Source organism: Rhamphochromis longiceps, linkage group LG7, assembly GCF_057381845.1.
Source record: "Rhamphochromis longiceps isolate RC_006_pf linkage group LG7, R_longiceps_female_GT1.1, whole genome shotgun sequence".
In the NCBI taxonomy this organism is placed as follows: Eukaryota; Metazoa; Chordata; class Actinopteri; order Cichliformes; family Cichlidae; genus Rhamphochromis; species Rhamphochromis longiceps.
The window spans coordinates 25583459-25607088 of NC_140563.1; the positions used below are offsets into that span (position 1 = coordinate 25583459).

The window sequence follows — 23630 nt, forward strand, 5'->3', positions numbered from 1 at the left end:
GTACCACAACTGGGAAATGTAAAATCAATATTACATGATTTATGATGAATTATAATAATTAAGGGTTAGGTGTGGTTTATTAACTTCCTAAGTTAACCCACGTTTCACCTGCATGCTCGCATGAAAGACATGGTGTTGGCAATATCTAACAGATCATCATGCGAGATCTCGCAAAAGTCCGTCTTAATTTTTTTTTCTCCCATGTCCCCTGCGGGGCTCCGTAATTTAGCACACAAAGCAGTAAAATATATTTTTTTATTCAAGTAAAATATTTTATGGCAGAGTGAGTGCACAGTGAGGCTATTTATTTCTGAGGCAACAGCGATTGGACCTATTTAAAGAAAGCTCGCTGCTCCACAGCCTAATAAAGGAGAGGTGCTAATCGCTTTAATTTGTCACAGATCAAAGTGAAACTGGAAACAAAACAAATAAAGCCTTAATTTACAACAAACGTAATATGAGGTCAACAGGCAGTATAGGTGACCTGTTTAATTACTGTGCCTTGCGGTGCACATGGCCAAACATGCTCCTCATCCTTCAGCATCAGCAGAGGAATCTTAGCTGTGTCCCAATTCATAGGCTGCATCCTTTAAAGGACCCGGCCCTTTGAAGACGGCAAATACCACGCAGGCCAGGTCTAGCCTTCAGATTTGCGTCACCAGCTGTTCCCGCCCCTACCACTTTTCCCTTTGGTGACAGCGGGAAATGATGGATGCCGAAATTTTAATGCCTCTCTTTCTCATCTTTTTATTAATTGAAGAGCTACGACAAGTAAAGAGTCGCCTCAGTCGTCTGATTTATTTCCGACTGAGCGATAACCTTGTTCAGATGCAGTGAAAAATTCATGTCTTCATTGCTTTTCCCCTTCAGATCTTTGATGTCTGTATTTTCTTGAAATTGTTCAAAAGTTAAAAACCTTTTACTAGCTAATTAAAAATTTTAGATTAGTATTTCCAGTATTTACTGTGATTTTAATATAGGACTATCCGCTCTTTTATCTTTTACAGTGAACGAGTACATTTTACATTTTACTCAAGTGTTTTGTTGTTGTTTTTTTGTTGTTGTTTTTTTTTTGTTTCCTGTTCTCATGCTGTCCTACCATGGAAGCACAGCATGAGTAGAGGTCTCTTTTTTTTACTCTTGTACTTTCCCATCGTAGTGTATATTTCAGTGTTTCTTCTGTAACGCTACCGATCTCTGACTTGTATCCCCATGTAATGTCTGTGTTGTGTGTGTAAAGTCGGGGGGGTCCTATTTCACTGCAGGGCAACCTGCATGTGGCAAATAAAGCTTTGATTGATTGATTGATTGATTAATAATCCAAAAAATATTTTGACATGTAAAATCATTTTTTAAGAACAAGCAAAAACAGTATAAAAAATAAAATTCCTGATTTATATTTTACTGCCAAAAGCTTAGTGGAAGGCCAAAGCCAGCGTCACCTTACTGGATTTGGCCTTTCACACACAGGGCAATATTATTCAGGATTCAGGTCAGGATTTCTACGCTTTATCTGTGGATGCTGTACAATACAACCACATACAGACAGAATGAAGGTAGCCATCACACTTTTGACAAAGAGTCAAGCCTTGTCCATCTTCTTTTAATGGGCATTTCTTTACTGGCATCGCTGGGTGATGGCAGAGAAAATCATTTGAATCTGCGGGAACTGTCAGTGGAGATCATGAAAGTCCTTCTGACACAAGTCTGATGCTCTTGATGTTGCCAAGGTCATCAAAGTGGATCAACAGGACACCTGGAAAAGCTCTTCTTCCAAGGCATTGAAGAAGAAAAGGGATCAGGTTTTTCCAAACCATCCCACCCCAGCCAAACCACTGGACCTGGGCATCCAGACCTAGGTTGGTCCCAATGGTCTCCCTTGCCTGTGCTTCTCCAAGGCGGATGTAGCTGTCCCCAATGATGTAGATTTTGGGTCCTGTCGATTGTGAAATTAATGAACAATTTTATATAAAATGGTGTGATTTTTTTGGTAAGTGTATTATTAGTTGTTTCAATGATGTTTCAATCTAGGTGCAGTTGACAACAGATACAGTCTAAGTTCACTGTAAAACAGTGCACGGGCAGTCTAGCTCTACCAGGACGCCACATCTGTATGTGTGGTTGCAAGAAGGTTTCCTTTATCTCCAAGCACAGTCAAAAGAGTGTGGTAGATATGCCAGAGGACAAGCTATTAAATGAGAAAAGTAGGACATGATGGGACCGTAGAAAGGCATCAACTGAGCCAAGGACCAATGGTCTCAGTGCAATGAGGTACAGAACAGACACTTCCAGTCCTTTAGTGGGACTTGTTCTCACAGAATCAAATCAAAATTCAAATTTTATTTGTCACGTACACAGTCATACACAGTACGATATGTAGTGAAATGCTTGGACAACTGCTCGTGACCTAAAGAAAACAAAAAAGGAAAAGGCTATGAATAAGATAGGAAATAAATATGGAAATTAAAAAGGGTAAATTTAACTAGGAAGGAATAAAATATAAATTAAGGTTAAAAATGAAATAACTGTACAACACAAATTAGAATGAAGGGTAAATTTAACTGGGAGAATAAGATAAAATATATAAATTAAAGTTGAAAATAAAATAACTGTACAACAAAATACACAATATAGAACTATGTAAGAATGTATGAAGAAATATAAATAAATATATACACAATAACAGCAGCATATACACAATAACAGCAGCGTGATTTAAGTAATGAAGTGAAAACAATGTCCAGAATGTCCAGTGTGTGTAAGAACTGTATGTGTGGGTCAGTACTGTGTGGTGGTGTGATTGAGAGACCGTATCGCCTGCGGGAAGAAGCTCCTCCTCAGTCTCTCTGTGTTGGTCTTCAGGGAGCGGAATCGCTTTCCTGACCTCAACAGAGAGAACAGTCTGTTGTTGGGATGGCTGAGGTCCTTCACGATCTTCCTGGCCTTGGTCCAGCACCGCCTGCTGTAGATTGAGTGCAGGTCAGGGAGCTCGGAGCGGATGGTGCGCTCAGCTGACCGCACAACCCTCTGTAGAGCTCGTCTGTCCTGCATGGTGCTGTTCCCGAACCAGGTTAAGATGTTTCCCGTCAGGATGCTCTCTATGGTGCAGGAGTAAAAGTTCCTGAGCACCTTGGAGGGCAGTTGGAAGTCTCTCAAGCGTCTGAGGTGGTAGAGACGCTGACGGGCCTTTTTCACCACGGTGTTGATGTGACAGGACCATGACAGGTCCTGCGTGATGTGAACTCCGAGGTATTTGAAGCTGTCCACTCTCTCCACTGGGCACTCGTTGATGACGGGGGTCTGGTAGTTCCTCTCCTGCTTAGTGCTGAAGTCCACTATCAGCTCCTTTGTCTTACTGACGTTTAGAAGGAGGTTGTTCCTCTGGCACCAGTTCTCCAGATTCCTAATCTCCTTCAGGTAGGCCGTCTCGTTGTTATCAGAGATCAGGCCCACCACGACGGTGTCGTCAGCAAACTTGATGATGTGGTGGAGCTGGTAGTGGCCACACAGTCATATGTGTACAAAGAGTACAGCAGGGGGCTCAGAACACACCCCTGGGGGGCTCCAGTGCTGAGAGTGGTGGAGGCTGAGACATGTCCGCCCATCCTTACTGCCTGTGGTCTGCCAGTTAGGAAGTTGGAGATCCACAGACACATAGATGAGCTGAGTCCCAGATGCTCCAGCTTGGTGGTGAGTGTGGAGGGAATTATGGTGTTAAATGCAGAGCTGTAGTCTATGAAGAGCATTTTAACATAATTCCCCCTTCTAGTGTCCAAGTGAGTGAGTGATGTGTGGAGGAGATGAGAGATGGCATCGTCTGTGGAACGATTTGGACGGTAAGCGAACTGTAGTGGGTCCAGTGTGTCTGGTAGTGAAGAAATGATGAAGTCTCTGACCAGGCGTTCAAAGCACTTCATCACTACTGAGGTGAGGGCTACAGGGCGATAGTCATTGAGAGAAGCAGGGTGGGGTTTCTTCGGGACAGGAACAATGATGGACTCTTTGAAGCATGTGGGGATCACCGACTGAGATAAAGAGATGTTGAATATCTCAGTGAACACAGGAGCTAGCTGGTATGCGCAGTCTCTTAGGATACGACCTGGGATGCCGTCTGGTCCTGCTGCTTTCCTGGTGTTCACTCTCTTGAAGGCTCTCCTTACTTCATGCTCGGAGATGACGAGCACGTTTCCGGTGCTGGCAGTATCTTCCTGTCTGCAGCCGTTAGCGCCGCTAACACTAGCATCGTTGGAGTCCTTAGCTGCAGCCTCGAAGCGAGCATAGAAAGTGTTCAGCTCGTCTGCCAGAGTCACGGCCGCGTTCGTCATACCGGTTGTTGGTGCTTTATAGTCCGTTATTGTCCTTAGTCCCCACCACAGGCTCCTAGAGTCACTCTGTTGGAGTTGTGACTCTAGTTTCCTCCCGTAGCGCTGCTTCGCCTCTTTCACCGCCCTCCGCACGTTATATGACGCGGCTTTGTACGGGTCCATGTCCCCCGTCTTGAGTCCCGTGTTGTAGGCAGCGGTGCGGGATCTCAGAGCGTCGCGGATGGTTTTATCCACCCACGGCTTCTGGTTGGGAAACGTTGTGATAGTCTTTGTCTCCACGGTATCATCTGCTAGTTTCCCGATGAATCCCACAACCGCTTCCGTAAACACGTTGACATCATCATCGGAGCTGTTTCTGAACATGCCCCAGTCTGTGTCATCGAGTGCGTCCTGTAACGCGGCCACCGATTGATCCGTCCAGCGCGCGACCTTCCTCTGAACCGGAACTTCCTGTTTCAGCCTTTGTTTGTATTTTGGGATGAGGAAGATGGCGGCGTGATCAGATTTGCCAAAGGAGGGATTTTGTGGCTGTTCAACATGCAATGGTATTTTAATTATATGACACTCACAAACATGGACATGGCTGTGGCAGACATTATTGTTATCTAGCGATCACAAACCGATTAACTATGTGACGTTCTTCCTCAGGGCACATGAAAGCCATGTCCAGCTGGCTGTGACAAGAAAAGTCAAAGGAGAGCCAGGAGGTCTGCAGTCTAGAAGAATTAGAAAAATGCAATTGTTGGGCATTACATCCTGTGAAAAAGTCCTGAGCCAGGTTTTAAATGAAAATATTAAACTCTAAAGTACAAATACATTTTTGAAATAAGCTTGTCAAGTAAGAGGCCAAAATAGATTGAACTTAAAGTATTGCAGAGTAGAGAACTCAAATCCAGATACTTGGAAACATTTTAGTTAATTAACATTTAAACTAGATTTTGGGGACAAAATCAAACTAAGGTAGGTAGGTATGGGTCTTGATTTCTGGTTTGTTTATATTTGTTCACCTTCATGTCCAATCTGTCTCTGTCTAGTCTCTGCGTCCTGTCACATCCCTTTGTCTGTCTAGTCTCTCTGTGTTCAGTCTTTGTGAATACATTTGTAGTCCTGTACCTGTGTTTTGTCCCTTAGTCTCCCCAGTCTGTCATGTGTCCGTGTCTGTTCTATTACAACTTGTCTAGCTGGGCATTGATGAGCATTTTTATTGAGAACCTGGATGTCTCTTTGACTGAGTCAACTGTTTAAAAAAATCTACGTTTTTCCCGTACTGATTTTCCTAAATCTCCATACAAAACCTCCATACCATAAAGAGTAAAAGACTAAAACTAACAATGAAACTAATAAAACTACCCTAATACTACACATTTTCAAAGAAAAAACTAAACTGAAAGGAGAAACTTCACTCTGGAAACTAACTGAAACTAAACTGAATTAAAAACCAAAAAGAAAAAGTGGCATAAAAAAATCTACCGGTAATTAGAAAATATAAAATTACAGTAACTCTGTTCAGCCACTCTACTAATATTGAATTAGATGACTGGATGGTATTAAGCAAATGTTGGCATGCTAGCATGAACAAGTTGGTGAGCAGACAGTGAGTTAAAACTCGTGTTCACCCTTTATTTAAGTAAGGCTGAGTTGGGAGTAGATCTCATCAGTTAGCTCGATCCTGCTGCAATGTGACATCACTATGATGCATTTCTCCCCTTTGCTTCTTTGTGATAGTGAACAGCTGCAGCCTCTGACTGTTCATCTGACACCTAAATGAGAAGATTCACCTCCTCTGCCAGGTCCTTCAAAAGCCTATTTCCATCCTGTCAGCTGTGATTAAAGCATAGAGTGCCGCTGCCACCCCTCATTGAATTTGACCCCATCAAAAAAAAAAAAAATCTCAGTGATTCTGTACTATCATCATCTTCAGGAATCTAGTGTTTGTAATCACTTTATTGGTTTAAACACCTCACACTGTGCTGTGTTTTGCCCTTTTTGAGACTTCAGTGGGGTGTTTGGATCTGCTGAAATCTCAGAAAGGACTTGTGCCCTAGTTTATTTTTGTCATAGACATGTAAAACTATACATCCACACACATATTTTTCGAGCACATTTTTACATACCTGCATGGTAGCCTTGTCAAAGATAAAGCTGCAGCAGATAAATGCATTCGATCTGTGTACAGCAAGTACAATGGCATAATTAACTAGAAAGCGAAAATTTCTGAAGAAATTTTAAGTGTGCCTATGCCGCCGCTAATCAGTATAGTTTGCCATTCAAACGGCTACAGAGAGCAAAACTCACCGGAGCAGCCATTCTCCACCATGAACTATGGTAAAACCAAACACCGCTCGCGCCTCACAGATGACAGCTTACAGTTTTGTGTAAAGATGAGGTGACTTCGTACAGCCCCAATTTGTAGACGCTGTGCGCAGAGGTTCATAAGCAGACCCGACAATGTTTGCATGAACACACTTTGAAGCATTACGTTATGGACCACTTTTCACACATAGTTGCTGTACCCACACAGCCGGCTGTAGCTTTTCATCTCATAGCCCGACACATACACAAAAAAAAAAAAAAAAAAAAAAAAAAAAAAAAAAAAAAAACAAAAGCAGAGAGAGCACAGACTTTACACCTGAGAGGCGTGATTGCAGATGCCGCTGAGGTGGGTCCACCTCCCCTGCAGCGGCACTGCAGACCACGCCCTGCCACACACATCAAACACGTAAAATAAATATTTATGCACTTTTCATTCACTTTTTGTTTTTTGTTATTTTTACACAGTGTTCTGAATGATTAACAATGGTCTACAGCCAATCTTGTGTATTATTATACAAACTTTGGTTGTAAGATTCAGATAACTATTTAATAAAAGATAAATATTTTATATGAGAGTAAGAAAGAAAAGTATATCTTTGTCTCATACTCTCATCAGACAATACATGAACCTCTCAATAAACAAAATATTTGCTCAGCTTAAATGACAAACCGCTATTTTACACAGTGGAACACTTATTTTTAAACAAAACCAATGCAGTTCGCCACTGACAGTGCTTACCTTTGCACATCACAGTAAACACTGAACCAAGATGGCGCCCACGCGAACGAGAAATCTGAACTACGGTGTCCTGCAGAGGACAAATGGTCAAAATTGCTAAAATTTACAACATATATGCAGCTCAACAGCGACACCTTGTGACTTATTCCAGTCACTACCTTACATATACATAACGTCTTACCTGACATTCAGTTCACCGGACACTCATACTGAATCACCAGCCCATATAAATGAAAAATAAGTCCAGCAGCCAACCAAGAGTCATCACGAAAGACTAGGGGTGACACGACAGCGTGAGCGGGCCTGGGTGTCAGCCAGCCCAGCCTGGGTGTCAGCCAGCCCAGCCTGGGTGTCAGCCAGCCCAGCCTGGGTGTCAGCCAAGCCGCGCTAGCCAGCTAGCCGCCATGCGGCGGTGAAACGAGAGCGTGAGCCGGCCTGGGTATCAGTCAGCCCGGCCTAGGTGTCAGCCAAGCCGCCCTAGCCAGCTAGCTGCCATGCGGCGCTAGCAGTAACATCGTGAGAGATATGGGACTTCTTGATAAAATATGGGACTTCTTGATAAAACGAGCAGATATTAGAAGTTTACACCCCTATATTCTCGCCTGAAAATAGGGGAGGCTGTCATAAAGTTCAAAATCAGTAACTTAGCGCGCACAGCTGTATAGAAACTCCGTCGTGCTAGCTAGCACGCAGTACAGTTATTGTAACTGTCAGCACAACGAAAATAAACTACACCTAAACTCGGTTTATATCTGACCCAAATAGAGTGCAGTTAATAACGTCTTACCTGAAATTCAGTTCACCAGCCGCCTGCTTCTCCTGCATTGGGTTTCCCTTATCCACGATTGAGCTCCGCGTTAGCCACCACCGGTCGATCGGTGTTTCTTTCCCCGCATACGAGGGGAAGAGACATATACCGGTGGCTAACGCGGAGCTAGCTAGCCACCGGTATATGAACAACTCAGTTATTTTTTCCACATCGACCAGCATCATCGGCCCATATAAACGAAAAATAAGTCCAGCTAATACAAAGACTGTTTGCGGAGCGATCGGGGGTGAAAGGAGTTAGAGACGCCTCACTGAAAGCCAAGCCTGGGTGCTTTTGAGCGAAGCGGCGCTAGCCGAGCTAGCTAGCCGGCCGGCCGAACTAGCTAGCCGGCTAGCAGCAACATCGTGAGAAATCTGTTGCTAATATGGGATGTTTTGACAAAACGAGCAGATATTTGACGTTTACACACCTACATTCTCACCTGAAAACCGGTCGATCGGCGGCCGCCTCGCATGTTTCTTTCCCCACATATGAGGGGAAAGAGACACATACCGGTGGCTAGCTAGCTCCGCGTTAGCCACCACCAAACAACTCAGTTAGTTTTTCCTCATCGACCAGCATCATCGGCCCATATAAACGAAAAATAAGTCCAGCTAAGACAAAGACTGTTTGCGGAGCTATCGGGGATGAAAGGAGTTAGAGACGCCTCACTGAAAGCCAAGCCTGGGTGCTTTTGAGTGAAGCGGCGCAACATCGTGAAAAATCTGTTGCCAATATGGGATGTTTTGACAAAACGAGCAGATATTTGACGTTTACACACCCACATTCTCACCTGAAAATATCTTAAAAGTTTACTTTGTGACCTAGAAACACAAATAAGAGGAATATATTAAACCAAGTGGCAGCCGCCATTGTTTGACTGGTAGAGGCGTGCTTTGAATTGTGGGATATGCAGTTTTCCACCAAGCATACACCCTTGCCGTTACCGTAACTATTCAATGCTTCGTGCAACCTTAAGAATTCCAATGGTTCCTGAAAGCACCGACGCTGTGCGCGCCGTTGATATTGTCGTCATTATGGTAATCCAAATACGGGGACATACCACTAGAGTGAGCCAACACACCACAAATTAAGTGAGTGAGCAAACACACCACAAAGTAAGTTAAGTTTCACTTTCGTTCGTTCCCATTCATTCCAATGGGCAAAAACTTGCATTAAAATATTCATATTTAAAAAACTATAGAAGTAATAAACACCAAAAGGCATAGCAACTCATTCCTGATCCAGCCGCACAAAATGATATAACATATATGAAGCTTGTGTCAAAACTGTGGGATGAGTTACGGTCCAAAATTTCAGGCGGAAAAAGAATAATAATAACTAGAAAGCGAAAATTTCTGAAGAAATTTTAAGTGTGCCTATGCCGCCGCTAATCAGTATAGTTTGCCATTCAAACGGCCACAGAGAGCAAAACTCAGCAGAGCAGCCATTCTCCACCATGAACTATGGTAAAACCAAACACCGCTCGCGCCTCACAGATGACAGCTTACGGTTTTGTGTAAAGATGAGGTGACTTCGTACAGCCCCAATTTGTAGACGCTGTGCGCAGAGGTTCATAAGCAGACCCGACAATGTTTGCATGAACACACTTTGAAGCATTACGTTATGGACCACTTTTCACACATAGTTGCTGTACCCACACAGCCGGCTGTAGCTTTTCATCTCATAGCCCGACACATACACAAAAAAAAAAAAAAAAAAGCAGAGAGAGCACAGACTTTACACCTGAGAGGCGTGATTGCAGATGCCGCTGAGGTGGGTCCACCTCCCCTGCAGCGGCACTGCAGACCACGCCCTGCCACACACATCAAACACGTAAAATAAATATTTATGCACTTTTCATTCACTTTTTGTTTTTTGTTATTTTTACACAGTGTTCTGAATGATTAACAATGGTCTACAGCCAATCTTGTGTATTATTATACAAACTTTGGTTGTAAGATTCAGATAACTATTTAATAAAAGCTAAATATTTTATATGAGAGTAAGAAAGAAAAGTATATCTTTGTCTCATACTCTCATCAGACAATACATGAACCTCTCAATAAACAAAATATATGCTCGGCTTAAATGACAAACCGCTATTTTACACAGTGGAACACTTATTTTTAAACAAAACCAATGCAGTTCGCCACTGACAGTGCTTACCTTTGCACATCACAGTAAACACTGAACCAAGATGGTGCCCACGCGAACGAGAAATCTGAACTACGGTGTCCTGCAGAGGACAAATGGTCAAAATTGCTAAAATTTACAACATATATGCAGCTCAACAGCGACACCTTGTGACTTATTCCAGTCACTACCTTACATATACATAACGTCTTACCTGACATTCAGTTCACCGGACACTCATACTGAATCACCAGCCCATATAAATGAAAAATAAGTCCAGCAGCCAACCAAGAGTCATCACGAAAGACTAGGGGTGACACGACAGCGTGAGCGGGCCTGGGTGTCAGCCAGCCCAGCCTGGGTGTCAGCCAGCCCGACCTGGGTGTCAGCCAAGCCGCGCTAGCCAGCTAGCCGCCATGCGGCGGTGAAACGAGAGCGTGAGCCGGCCTGGGTATCAGTCAGCCCGGCCTAGGTGTCAGCCAAGCCGCCCTAGCCAGCTAGCTGCCATGCGGCGCTAGCAGTAACATCGTGAGAGATATGGGACTTCTTGATAAAATATGGGACTTCTTGATAAAACGAGCAGATATTTGAAGTTTACACCCCTACATTCTCGCCTGAAAATAGGGGAGGCTGTCATAAAGTTCAAAATCAGTAACTTAGCGCGCACAGCTGTATAGAAACTCCGTCGTGCTAGCTAGCACGCAGTACAGTTATTGTAACTGTCAGCACAACGAAAATAAACTACACCTAAACTCGGTTTATATCTGACCCAAATAGAGTGCAGTTAATAACGTCTTACCTGAAATTCAGTTCACCAGCCGCCTGCTTCTCCTGCATTGGGTTTCCCTTATCCACGATTGAGCTCCGCGTTAGCCACCACCGGTCGATCGGTGTTTCTTTCCCGCATACGAGGGGAAGAGACATATACCGGTGGCTAACGCGGAGCTAGCTAGCCACCGGTATATGAACAACTCAGTTATTTTTTCCACATCGACCAGCATCATCGGCCCATATAAACGAAAAATAAGTCCAGCTAAGACAAAGACTGTTTGCGGAGCGATCGGGGGTGAAAGGAGTTAGAGACGCCTCACTGAAAGCCAAGCCTGGGTGCTTTTGAGCGAAGCGGCGCTAGCTAGCCGAGCTAGCTAGCCGGCCGGCCAAACTAGCTAGCCGGCTAGCAGCAACATCGTGAGAAATCTGTTGCTAATATGGGATGTTTTGACAAAACGAGCAGATATTTGACGTTTACACACCTACATTCTCACCTGAAAACCGGTCGATCGGCGGCCGCCTCACATGTTTCTTTCCCCACATATGAGGGGAAAGAGACACATACCGGTGGCTAGCTAGCTCCGCGTTAGCCACCACCAAACAACTCAGTTAGTTTTTCCTCATCGACCAGCATCATCGGCCCATATAAACGAAAAATAAGTCCAGTGTGAAACAGTCGCTTGGCGAGCGATCGGGTGGTTTAGCGAGTGTCAGCCTCTTAAGTTTAAGACAAGCCCGGCTGCTTTTTAAGCGACGCGGCGCTAGCTACCCAGCTAGCGTCAGTACACAGGAACTACTTCCGGTAGTTATACAAAATAAAAGCGTCCACAGGGACACAGCGGCCGCCTCGCATTACTCCCGACATACCACTAGAGTGAGCCAGCACACCACAAATGAAGTTTTCTTGTTCTCCATTCATTTCAATGGGAAAAAACTTGCATTAAAATATTCATATTTAAAAAACTATAGAAGTAATAAACACCAAAAGTCATAGCAACTCATTCCAGCTCCAGCCGCACACAATGATATATCATATGTGAACCTTGTCTCAAAACTGTGGGGCGAGTTAAGGTCCAAAATTTCAGGCGGAAAAAGAATAATAATAATAATAATAATAATAATAATAAATCCGAGCAATAGTAATAAGTGTGCCTTCGCATAGGCACACTTAATAATAACTAGAAAGCGAAAATTTCTGAAGAAATTTTAAGTGTGCCTATGCCGCCGCTAATCAGTATAGTTTGCCATTCAAACGGCTACAGAGAGCAAAACTCAGCAGAGCAGCCATTCTCCACCATGAACTATGGTAAAACCAAACACCGCTCGCGCCTCACAGATGACAGCTTACGGTTTTGTGTAAAGATGAGGTGACTTCGTACAGCCCCAATTTGTAGACGCTGTGCGCAGAGGTTCATAAGCAGACCCAACAATGTTTGCATGAACACACTTTGAAGCATTACGTTATGGACCACTTTTCACACATAGTTGCTGTACCCACACAGCCGGCTGTAGCTTTTCATCTCATAGCCCGACACATACACAAAAAAAAAAAAAAAAAAAAAAAAAAGCAGAGAGAGCACAGACTTTACACCTGAGAGGCGTGATTGCAGATGCCGCTGAGGTGGGTCCACCTCCCCTGCAGCGGCACTGCAGACCACGCCCTGCCACACACATCAAACACGTAAAATAAATATTTATGCACTTTTCATTCACTTTTTGTTTTTTGTTATTTTTACACAGTGTTCTGAATGATTAACAATGGTCTACAGCCAATCTTGTGTATTATTATACAAACTTTGGTTGTAAGATTCAGATAACTATTTAATAAAAGCTAAATATTTTATATGAGAGTAAGAAAGAAAAGTATATCTTTGTCTCATACTCTCATCAGACAATACATGAACCTCTCAATAAACAAAATATATGCTCGGCTTAAATGACAAACCGCTATTTTACACAGTGGAACACTTATTTTTAAACAAAACCAATGCAGTTCGCCACTGACAGTGCTTACCTTTGCACATCACAGTAAACACTGAACCAAGATGGCGCCCACGCGAACGAGAAATCTGAACTACGGTGTCCTGCAGAGGACAAATGGTCAAAATTGCTAAAATTTACAACATATATGCAGCTCAACAGCGACACCTTGTGACTTATTCCAGTCACTACCTTACATATACATAACGTCTTACCTGACATTCAGTTCACCGGACACTCATACTGAATCACCAGCCCATATAAATGAAAAATAACACGACAGCGTGAGCGGGCCTGGGTGTCAGCCAGCCCAGCCTGGGTGTCAGCCAGCCCGACTTGGGTGGCAGCCAAGCCGCGCTAGCCAGCTAGCCGGCTAGCTGCCATGCGGCGGTGAAACGTGAGCGTGAGCCGGCCTGGGTATCAGTCAGCCCGGCCTAGGTGTCAGCCAAGCCGCCCTAGCCAGCTAGCTGCCATGCGGCGCTAGCAGTAACATCGTGAGAGATATGGGACTTCTTGATAAAATATGGGACTTCTTGATAAAACGAGCAGATATTTGAAGTTTACACCCCTACATTCTCGCCTGAAAATAGGGGAGGCTGTCATAAAGTTCAACATCAGTAACTTAGCGCGCACAGCTGTATAGAAACTCCGTGGTGCTAGCTAGCACGCAGTACAGTTATTGTAACTGTCAGCACAACGAAAATAAACTACACCTAAACTCGGTTTATATCTGACCCAAATAGAGTGCAGTTAATAACGTCTTACCTGAAATTCAGTTGACCAGCCGCCTGCTTCTCCTGCATTGGGTTTCCCTTATCCACGATTGAGCTCCGCGTTAGCCACCACCGGTCGATCGGTGTTTCTTTCCCCGCATACGAGGGGAAGAGACATATACCGGTGGCTAACGCGGAGCTAGCTAGCCACCGGTATATGAACAACTCAGTTATTTTTTCCACATCGACCAGCATCATCGGCCCATATAAACGAAAAATAAGTCCAGCTAAGACAAAGACTGTTTGCGGAGCGATCGGGGGTGAAAGGAGTTAGAGACGCCTCACTGAAAGCCAAGCCTGGGTGCTTTTGAGCGAAGCGGCGCTAGCTAGCCGGCTAGCAGCAACATCGTGAGAAATCTGTTGCTAATATGGGATGTTTTGACAAAACGAGCAGATATTTGACGTTTACACACCTACATTCTCACCTGAAAATATCTTAAAAGTTTACTTTGTGACCTAGAAACACAAATAAGAGGAATATATTAAACCAAGTGGCAGCCGCCATTGTTTGACTGGTAGAGGCGTGCTTTGAATTGTGGGATATGCAGTTTTCCACCAAGCGTACACCATTGCCGTTACCGTAACTATTCAATGCTTCGTGCAACCTTAAGAATTCCAATGGTTCCTGAAAGCACCAACGCTGTGCGCGCCGTTCGTATTGTTGTCATTATGGTAATCCAAATACGGGGACATACCACTAGAGTGAGCCAACACACCACAAATTAAGTGAGTGAGCAAACACACCACAAAGTAAGTAAAGTTTCACTTTCGTTCGTTCCCATTCATTTGAATGGGCAAAAACTTGCATTAAAATATTCATATTTAAAAAACTATAGAAGTAATAAACACCAAAAGTCATAGCAACTCATTCCAGCTCCAGCCGCACACAATGATATATCATATGTGAACCTTGTCTCAAAACTGTGGGGCGAGTTAAGGTCCAAAATTTCAGGCGGAAAAAGAATAATAATAACTAGAAAGCGAAAATTTCTGAAGAAATTTTAAGTGTGCCTATGCCGCCGCTAATCAATATAGTTTTCCATTCAAACGGCTACAGAGAGCAAAACTCAGCAGAGCAGCCATTCTCCACCATGAACTATGGTAAAACCAAACACCGCTCGCGCCTCACAGATGACAGCTTACAGTTTTGTGTAAAGATGAGGTGACTTCGTACAGCCCCAATTTGTAGACGCTGTGCGCAGAGGTTCATAAGCAGACCCGACAATGTTTGCATGAACACACTTTGAAGCATTACGTTATGGACCACTTTTCACACATAGTTGCTGTACCCACACAGCCGGCTGTAGCTTTTCATCTCACAGCCCGACACATACACAAAAAAAAAAAAAAAAAAAAAAAAAGCAGAGAGAGCACAGACTTTACACCTGAGAGGCGTGATTGCAGATGCCGCTGAGGTGGGTCCACCTCCCCTGCAGCGGCACTGCAGACCACGCCCTGCCACACACATCAAACACGTAAAATAAATATTTATGCACTTTCCATTCACTTTTTGCTTTTTGTTATTTTTACACAGTGTTCTGAATGATTAACAATGGTCTACAGCCAATCTTGTGTATTATTATACAAACTTTGGTTGTAAGATTCAGATAACTATTTAATAAAAGCTAAATATTTTATATGAGAGTAAGAAAGAAAAGTATATCTTTGTCTCATACTCTCATCAGACAATACATGAACCTCTCAATAAACAAAATATATGCTCGGCTTAAATGACAAACCGCTATTTTACACAGTGGAACACTTATTTTTAAACAAAACCAATGCAGTTCGCCACTGACAGTGCTTACCTTTGCACATCACAGTAAACACTGAACCAAGATGGCGCCCACGCGAACGAGAAATCTGAACTACGGTGTCCTGCAGAGGACAAATGGTCAAAATTGCTAAAATTTACAACATATATGCAGCTCAACAGCGACACCTTGTGACTTATTCCAGTCACTACCTTACATATACATAACGTCTTACCTGACATTCAGTTCACCGGACACTCATACTGAATCACCAGCCCATATAAATGAAAAATAAGTCCAGCAGCCAACCAAGAGTCATCACAAAGACTAGGGGTGACACGACAGCGTGAGCGGGCCTGGGTGTCAGCCAGCCCAGCCTGGGTGTCAGCCAGCCCGACCTGGGTGGCAGCCAAGCCGCACTAGCCAGCTAGCCGGCTAGCTGCCATGCGGCGGTGAAACGAGAGCGTGAGCCGGCCTGGGTATCAGTCAGCCCGGCCTAGGTGTCAGCCAAGCCGCCCTAGCCAGCTAGCTGCCATGCGGCGCTAGCAGTAACATCGTGAGAGATATGGGACTTCTTGATAAAATATGGGACTTCTTGATAAAACGAGCAGATATTTGAAGTTTACACCCCTACATTCTCGCCTGAAAATAGGGGAGGCTGTCATAAAGTTCAAAATCAGTAACTTAGCGCGCACAGCTGTATAGAAACTCCGTCGTGCTAGCTAGCACGCAGTACAGTTATTGTAACTGTCAGCACAACGGAAATAAACTACACCTAAACTCGGTTTATATCTGACCCAAATAGAGTGCAGTTAATAACGTCTTACCTGAAATTCAGTTCACCAGCCGCCTGCTTCTCCTGCATTGGGTTTCCCTTATCCACGATTGAGCTCCGCGTTAGCCACCACCGGTCGATTGGTGTTTCTTTCCCGCATACGAGGGGAAGAGACATATACCGGTGGCTAACGCGGAGCTAGCTAGCCACCGGTATATGAACAACTCAGTTATTTTTTCCACATCGACCAGCATCATCGGCCCATATAAACGAAAAATAAGTCCAGCTAAGACAAAGACTGTTTGCGGAGCGATCGGGGGTGAAAGGAGTTAGAGACGCCTCACTGAAAGCCAAGCCTGGGTGCTTTTGAGCGAAGCGGCGCTAGCTAGCCGGCTAGCCGGCCGGCCAAACTAGCTAGCCGGCTAGCAGCAACATCGTGAGAAATCTGTTGCTAATATGGGATGTTTTGACAAAACGAGCAGATATTTGACGTTTACACACCTACATTCTCACCTGAAAACCGGTCGATCGGCGGCCGCCTCACATGTTTCTTTCCCCACATATGAGGGGAAAGAGACACATACCGGTGGCTAGCTAGCTCCGCGTTAGCCACCACCAAACAACTCAGTTAGTTTTTCATCATCGGCCCATATAAACGAAAAATAAGTCCAGTGTGAAACAGTCGCTTGGCGAGCGATCGGGTGGTTTAGCGAGTGTCAGCCTCTTAAGTTTAAGACAAGCCCGGCTGCTTTTTAAGCGACGCGGCGCAAGCTACCCAGCTAGCGTCAGTACACAGGAACTACTTCCGGTAGTTATACAAAATAAAAGCGTCCACAGGGACACAGCGGCCGCCTCGCATTACTCCCGACATACCACTAGAGTGAGCCAGCACACCACAAATGAAGTTTTCTTGTTCTCCATTCATTTCAATGGGAAAAAACTTGCATTAAAATATTCATATTTAAAAAACTATAGAAGTAATAAACACCAAAAGTCATAGCAACTCATTCCAGCTCCAGCCGCACACAATGATATATCATATGTAAACCTTGTCTCAAAACTGTGGGGCGAGTTAAGGTCCAAAATTTCAGGCGGAAAAAGAATAATAATAATAATAATAATAATAATAAATCCGAGCAATAGTAATAAGTGTGCCTTCGCATAGGCACACTTAATAATAAATCCGAGCAATAGTAATAAGTGTGCCTTCGCATAGGCACACTTAATAAATCCGAGCAATAGTAATAAGTGTGCCTTCGCATAGGCACACTTAAATATTGTTTTCCACATTCATTTTGTTTGCTTGAGGGTCCTTTAATTGCATTATATATGTAATACACTATTTTCAGACATATTTGTGGTTTTGCATTTTTCATCCTTTATAAAAATTTGATTTCATATACCCGGTATATATATTTTAAATTTCAGATCATTTTAAAGAATTAAAAGTATGTACTTTTGCTTTTTTATATTATTAATGAATGAGTATATACTTTTAGGTTTATTTTCCGTATATCTTTAGTCAGATAAAACATGATTGCCAATGATGAGATCTCGGTCTCCAGTAAACATGTATGCAGAAGTGTGTAGTGGTTTTTGATCACAAATTCGATCAGTTTGGCAAAGACTAAATACATTGTATGCACATTATATTCCTAAGTTAGTTCCAAAGTTTTAAGTTATTTTGTATTTAGTTTCACTTTTCTTTCCTTGTGTGGTTTTTATTTTTTCCTTTTAGTTTAATTTTGGTTTACTAAAATGGTTATTCACATCTACTATTAATTTTTAGTTTAGTGGTCTTGGCGCCATGATTTTCTATGAGTTTTTAATTTTATTAATTAACAAATTAATTAATTAATTCTAACTCTTTTTTTCTTCCCATGCTTTTGACATTCTCCTATTTCTCATCATGTATAGTTTCCATGTCATGGATTTATTTCTTTGGGTTGTTTCATGTTTTGTTTTTTTTAAGGATTTGTTTCTTTCCTATGCTTTGTGATTATTCTTCATTAATTTCCCCTCTGTTTGATTCTTCACTTCTTACATTTTATGATCAGCCCCCTGTGTAAATACAGTCTTGTCTTTCTCTCCATTCTAGTTGTTTACCCTGTGGTCCTTCCAAATGGTTGTCTGAGTTCTTCTACTCCATGTTCCCTTTTTCTTTGTCCTTTTATTTGGACTTTTGCTTATCAACTTTTTGAATAAAGTACATCTTTTTATTTTGATATTTTGCTTCTCATATTTGTATTTGGGTCTCCCTTTACAGATCTCGACATTAAGTTTTATGTAAATATAATATGGTTAATGGATTGTCTCTCTTACAGTGTTTTTCCAATCTACTTGAGCACTCAAAGCATTTTATACAACATTCACACCCATTCATACAAGCACTTTTTTCTGTGCCTAAGTGCTTTCTAGCCATCATTCACACTTTCATAGTTTGATGGATGCATCAGAGAGAAAGTTGGGGCTCAGTATCTTGCCAAAGGATACTTTGGCATACAGACTGGAAGAGCCAGAGAATGAACTACCAACCTTGTAATTGGTGGATGACCTGCTGTATGTCTGCAGCCATACTTGTAACCATTACAAACGTCTGTGTTTATGCAAGAAATTTGAAATCAGATATTAAAATTATACTCATCTATGTATTGTTTTTTAACTTTTTTAACAATAAAAAATGCTTTTGACCGAACGATACCTTTTATGTTTATAACAAAAGCTTTGCACACTTCCTAACGTCTGACACTTGCTAAACTTAGTCATAACAATTATCACTGATTAGTCACACACTTGGGGTTTACTATAAGGTTTTAGTAAAATAATTATTTATATTAAATAATATTATTTCAGCTCTAGAGATGCTCCAAACTACCATAACCCAAAACACTTTAGTCTAACTTACATAAGTCAACTTATTTAAAAAAAAAAAAAAAAACCTCAGCAGTGTGTGAGGAAGAGGAGGAGGAAGAGCCTGCAGCAGCTGACAGATGGAGAGAATAGACAGACTGTCTTATTAGGTAATGTTCAAATAATTTGATCATTCCAGTGTTTTCAGTGTGGGAGAAAGTACTCAGGGCCTTCAAGTTACACACTATGAAAGGCAGCAACAAGTGTAATATTCAGAAACCTAAAGTATGTATCAGCAGCAGAATGGAGCTAAAAATAAATGTTTGTTTCAGTTCTATGAAGCTTTGAGTATTTTGGATTAGCAGTACTGCTGTGTTTGTTGCATCATATTGCTGTAATTGTTTATATGCTTTATATATTCTGAGGTAAGTTGATCTATAGTGTTACATCATATTCTATAAGGATGTTATGTGTTTGGATACTTTCTGCCCAGTTTGACCCATTTAGCAGACGTCAGCCTGTTTAAGGCTCTGATATCTATTCTGTATGACTTAAAGCAGTTATGACATGGTCTGATTTTCTCACCCAATAAAGGAATATTTAATATATCAGTCTGCTCTTCATTCAATCAGAAACAGTTATCACAGCTCGTACATTTGCTTTTTACACATATATGTAAGCATTGAGCCAAATTTAGTGCTGCCAACAAATTAAACAAACAATATGTCTCTTATATATGATACACCTATATATACACTGTCAAAGATACTTGTCTTTGAGTGAGGATTTAAGGTGATAGGAAATATAAATAACTGGAACTTGAATCTTCACTGAAGCTCAGTATTTGACACAGAAACGTCTTCAAGAAACTTAAAGATGTCCAGGTGCTTGTCTTTCCAAGCTCCAGAGGTTGGAATGAAGAAAGTGATTCTGTAGACTGCTGTATACATGTAATGAGTTGAGATCAGAAGTATCTTTAACTGACTGTTCCTATCTGTGAAAGTCAGAATTCTGGCTCAGTTGTAAGGGAACAAATTTTCCTTCCTTGAGAGTTCTAGCAATTTACATTTAGCCTAGTGATTACATTCAACTAGAAATTAAAACAAAAGCAGCTACAAATATTGTGGATATACCATATATTTGTTATAATCAGTTACTAAAAAAATATGTCTATCTAATAAATTATTGACCTGACTGAATCAGCAAATTAACTCTGTTTTTCAGCCTATCCTTATGCATTTGAAACTGGATCTGCTGGACACATTCAATCTGCAGATACTAGCCTTAGGTCCTGACTGCTAATAACAGATGGTTACTGTATAGGCCTTAAAGCTGAGGGCTATATGAATGCAAAAGGCATGAAAAATGCAACAGCTTCTCCCAAAACTCTCATCCTCCATGTAGCGCTAACATGATGAAATACATACCTACACACTTTATCAAACATAATGCAGGCTTCTCATTGGAGAATACATATTACAGTTTTTCTCAGTCGCTTTGGTGCATTTCTCACAACAGAATTAAACATTGCACAACAGTTAGTTCAACCACCACAACATGTAGTCGTTTTGGCACAACCCTGTGGCGGTTTCACGTTCACTGCGTCCAAAGGCAAATGCCTTTGGACATGAAGCAGTTGAGTGAGTACAAATATCTAAAGAATGGTCACGTTTGACTTCCTATTCATCACTATCTCCTTTCTTTCATCATGAATGTCACAATTATTCATACTTGTACCGGCTGAATAGTCATTGTCCTTACAACTAATAGTCTTCATTGCATTGCTTGTGTCAGTGCACTCAAAATTGCTGAACAGCTTGTCAAACGATTCATACACCCATTTTGAAAACCCTATTTTGGAGGAGTTCCCATGAAAATCTCCATAAACTACATGTCTCAGGTGAACCTTATCTCACACTAATGAAAATTGGTGTGTGTCACTCCTACTTGCAACCAATGAAAAGCCTCTCCTACCCAGTCACAGGTGAACCGCGGCACAGCATCCCCCACTCCACAAGTACATATATACTGCAATGTAAACCAACAGACAGGATTGGCATGAGGTGCATACTGAATCTACAAAACAGCAGAACATGGAACGTCAGCCTCGTGGAAGAGGAGTGAGGATCGGTGGAGGACGAGGACAAAACCGGGTGAGAAGAGGCCAACCACATAGACACGTTCCTGACGAAATCAGGGCAACACTTGTGGATCATGTGATAAACCATGGCCTCACAATGGCCGAGGCTGGTCGAAGGGTGCAGCCAAATGTTGGGAGAACTACTGTAAGTTCTATCATCCAGACATTTCGTCGGGAAAACAGGTGAGCACACCGTAATCTAGTTACAGTATGCAGCACAAACTAATTTGCTCTGCACTTTCATAGTCATACAGGAGACTTGCATTAGGACATGACCTTACAGATCCTTACACATAGACGTACTGTAACTGAAGCGCAGACTTGGCCCAGGTGTGGCATAGTGTGCTGTGGTACAATACAGTAATGCTGTAAAGAAAGGAGTTTTGAATGATAGTCCTGTGACAATCACTGTAAGCATGTTTGCGCTTACATGTGTGTGTTTTCCCATCTGCATCTCAAAAAGGACTGCCAGACAACCTAGAGGAGGTGGAAGAGGTCGACTTATGACTCCGCAGCAAGAGGAAAGAATTTGTGCAATGGTGGCTGCAAACAACGCTTTGAGACTGAGAGAAATACAAAGAACTGTCGTAAACGATGACACCATCTTCGGAAATATTCAGTCAATATCAATTTCCACCATAGACAGAGTCCTCAGACGGAATGAAATGTCCATGAAGCAATTGTACAGAGTGCCATTTGAACGGAACAGTGATCGAGTGAAGGAGCTCCGTCACCAGTATGTACAGGTAACACATGTTCGCATATGTACCTCTGTTCACTGTAACAGTTTAGGCCATGTACTCAACCTACATTTATGCATGTTACTGTAATCCTATGTACAATTCCAACTGTACAATCTGTTCTGCCAAATGCACCATTACAGACCTGTCTGATTCTCATCCTTTGTAAAGCATATCCTGGAGTTGGAGGCCAGGGAACCCCTGCACATGTTTGTATATCTTGACGAAGCGGGATTCAATCTCGCAAAAGGCAGACGGCGTGGACGGAATCACATTGGTGAAAGAGCCACCATTGATGTCCCAGGCCAACGAGGAGGGAATATTACAATGTGTGCCGCAATCTCAGAGAATGGTGTTCACACCCATATTCCTCGTATTGGTGCATACAATTCACAACACCTGTTGGCTTTTCTGGATGCTCTTCATAGGGACCTGATCCCACAAAATGGAAGGGATGATCCTGGTGACAATCGGACAATGTATGTAGTGGTTTGGGATAATGTAAGCTTCCATCACTCTGCTGTAGTCAGGCAGTGGTTTGCAGCACACGACAGGATGCTTATGGAGTTTCTTCCTCCTTACAGTCCATTCCTGAATCCAATTGAGGAGTTTTTCTCTTCCTGGAGGTGGAAGGTATATGACAGGCATCCACATACCCAAATGACCCTGCTAGCAGCTATGGATGCAGCTTGTGATGACATCACAGCAGAGTCCTGCAGAGGGTGGATTCGACACTCCAGAAGATACTTTCCCCGATGCATCGATAGAGCTGACATACGCTGTGATGTTGATGCAAATATGTGGGCAGACAGACGGGAGCGTCTAGATATCAATGATTGATATGCAGCAGTGTCTGTTTTTCAGTTTGTTTTTTTTGAGTCGTAACTACTGCAGTGAGGTTTACTGTCTAGGTGAGTTTGTTTGCTGTAAAATGTTTGATTTACTGTATTTCCCCAGTTTGCACAATGCTGTGAACAGTTTCAATTAAATATTATCAAGAGTGCATATGGAGTGTCTTGATTGTCCTTTACAATTTATGGTTTTCAACATGCCATGCATGCGGTCCGGACTTGACATGTCATTGGGGAGCACCTACAAAGACATCCGTCACAATGGGAACATGTTCAGACCATGTGATTTTGTGACCAAAGGTGCTGGTCTAATGACTTGTAATTGTGACAGCCCTGACACTTTGTTTGGTATCAGTACTTGCTTTTGATGAATGTATTGTCTGTTTTGCTCAAGGGATTTGTTGTTGATGCATTGACAACTTATTTTGGACACCTGACTTTTCTTTTTGATGGAGTGACTCACTTTTGCAAGTTATCCACCATGTTTTGCAGTTTGCACTAATTGTTTTGAGAAGTGCCTTAGTAGTGGTGGAGAGTTCAATTCTGTTGTGAGAAATGCACCAAAGCGACTGAGAAAAACTGTAACATGAATTGAATTATGCACTAAATTCATGTGGGTCTCTGTGAGGGAGTGTGACATGGTTTTGTAGATGGACTCAGGCGCAGACCAGGAGA

General features: G+C 42.5%; 1 protein-coding gene across 1 annotated transcript; it reads left to right on the forward strand.

Annotated features, from left to right (window-relative positions):
* The first annotated feature begins 21031 nt into the window (after nt 1–21031).
* On the forward strand, nt 21032–22953 carry LOC146665394 (uncharacterized). Its single transcript, XM_085411141.1, has 3 exons — nt 21032–21547; nt 21828–22110; nt 22276–22953. The coding sequence occupies exons 1-3, from the start codon at nt 21318–21320 to the stop codon at nt 22942–22944; spliced, it is 1182 nt and encodes a 393-aa protein (XP_085267267.1). The 5' UTR covers nt 21032–21317; the 3' UTR covers nt 22945–22953.
* Nucleotides 22954–23630: the final 677 nt, after the last annotated feature.

Bases quoted from the DNA above. Each gene is read 5' to 3' on its own strand.
- LOC146665394 (XM_085411141.1), top strand. From the start codon at position 21,318: ATGGAACGTCAGCCTCGTGGAAGAGGAGTGAGGATCGGTGGAGGACGA. The intron at 21,548-21,827 runs GTGAGCACACCG...CATCTCAAAAAG, and splicing joins ACATTTCGTCGGGAAAACAG to GACTGCCAGACAACCTAGAG. The intron at 22,111-22,275 runs GTAACACATGTT...TCCTTTGTAAAG, and splicing joins TCCGTCACCAGTATGTACAG to CATATCCTGGAGTTGGAGGC.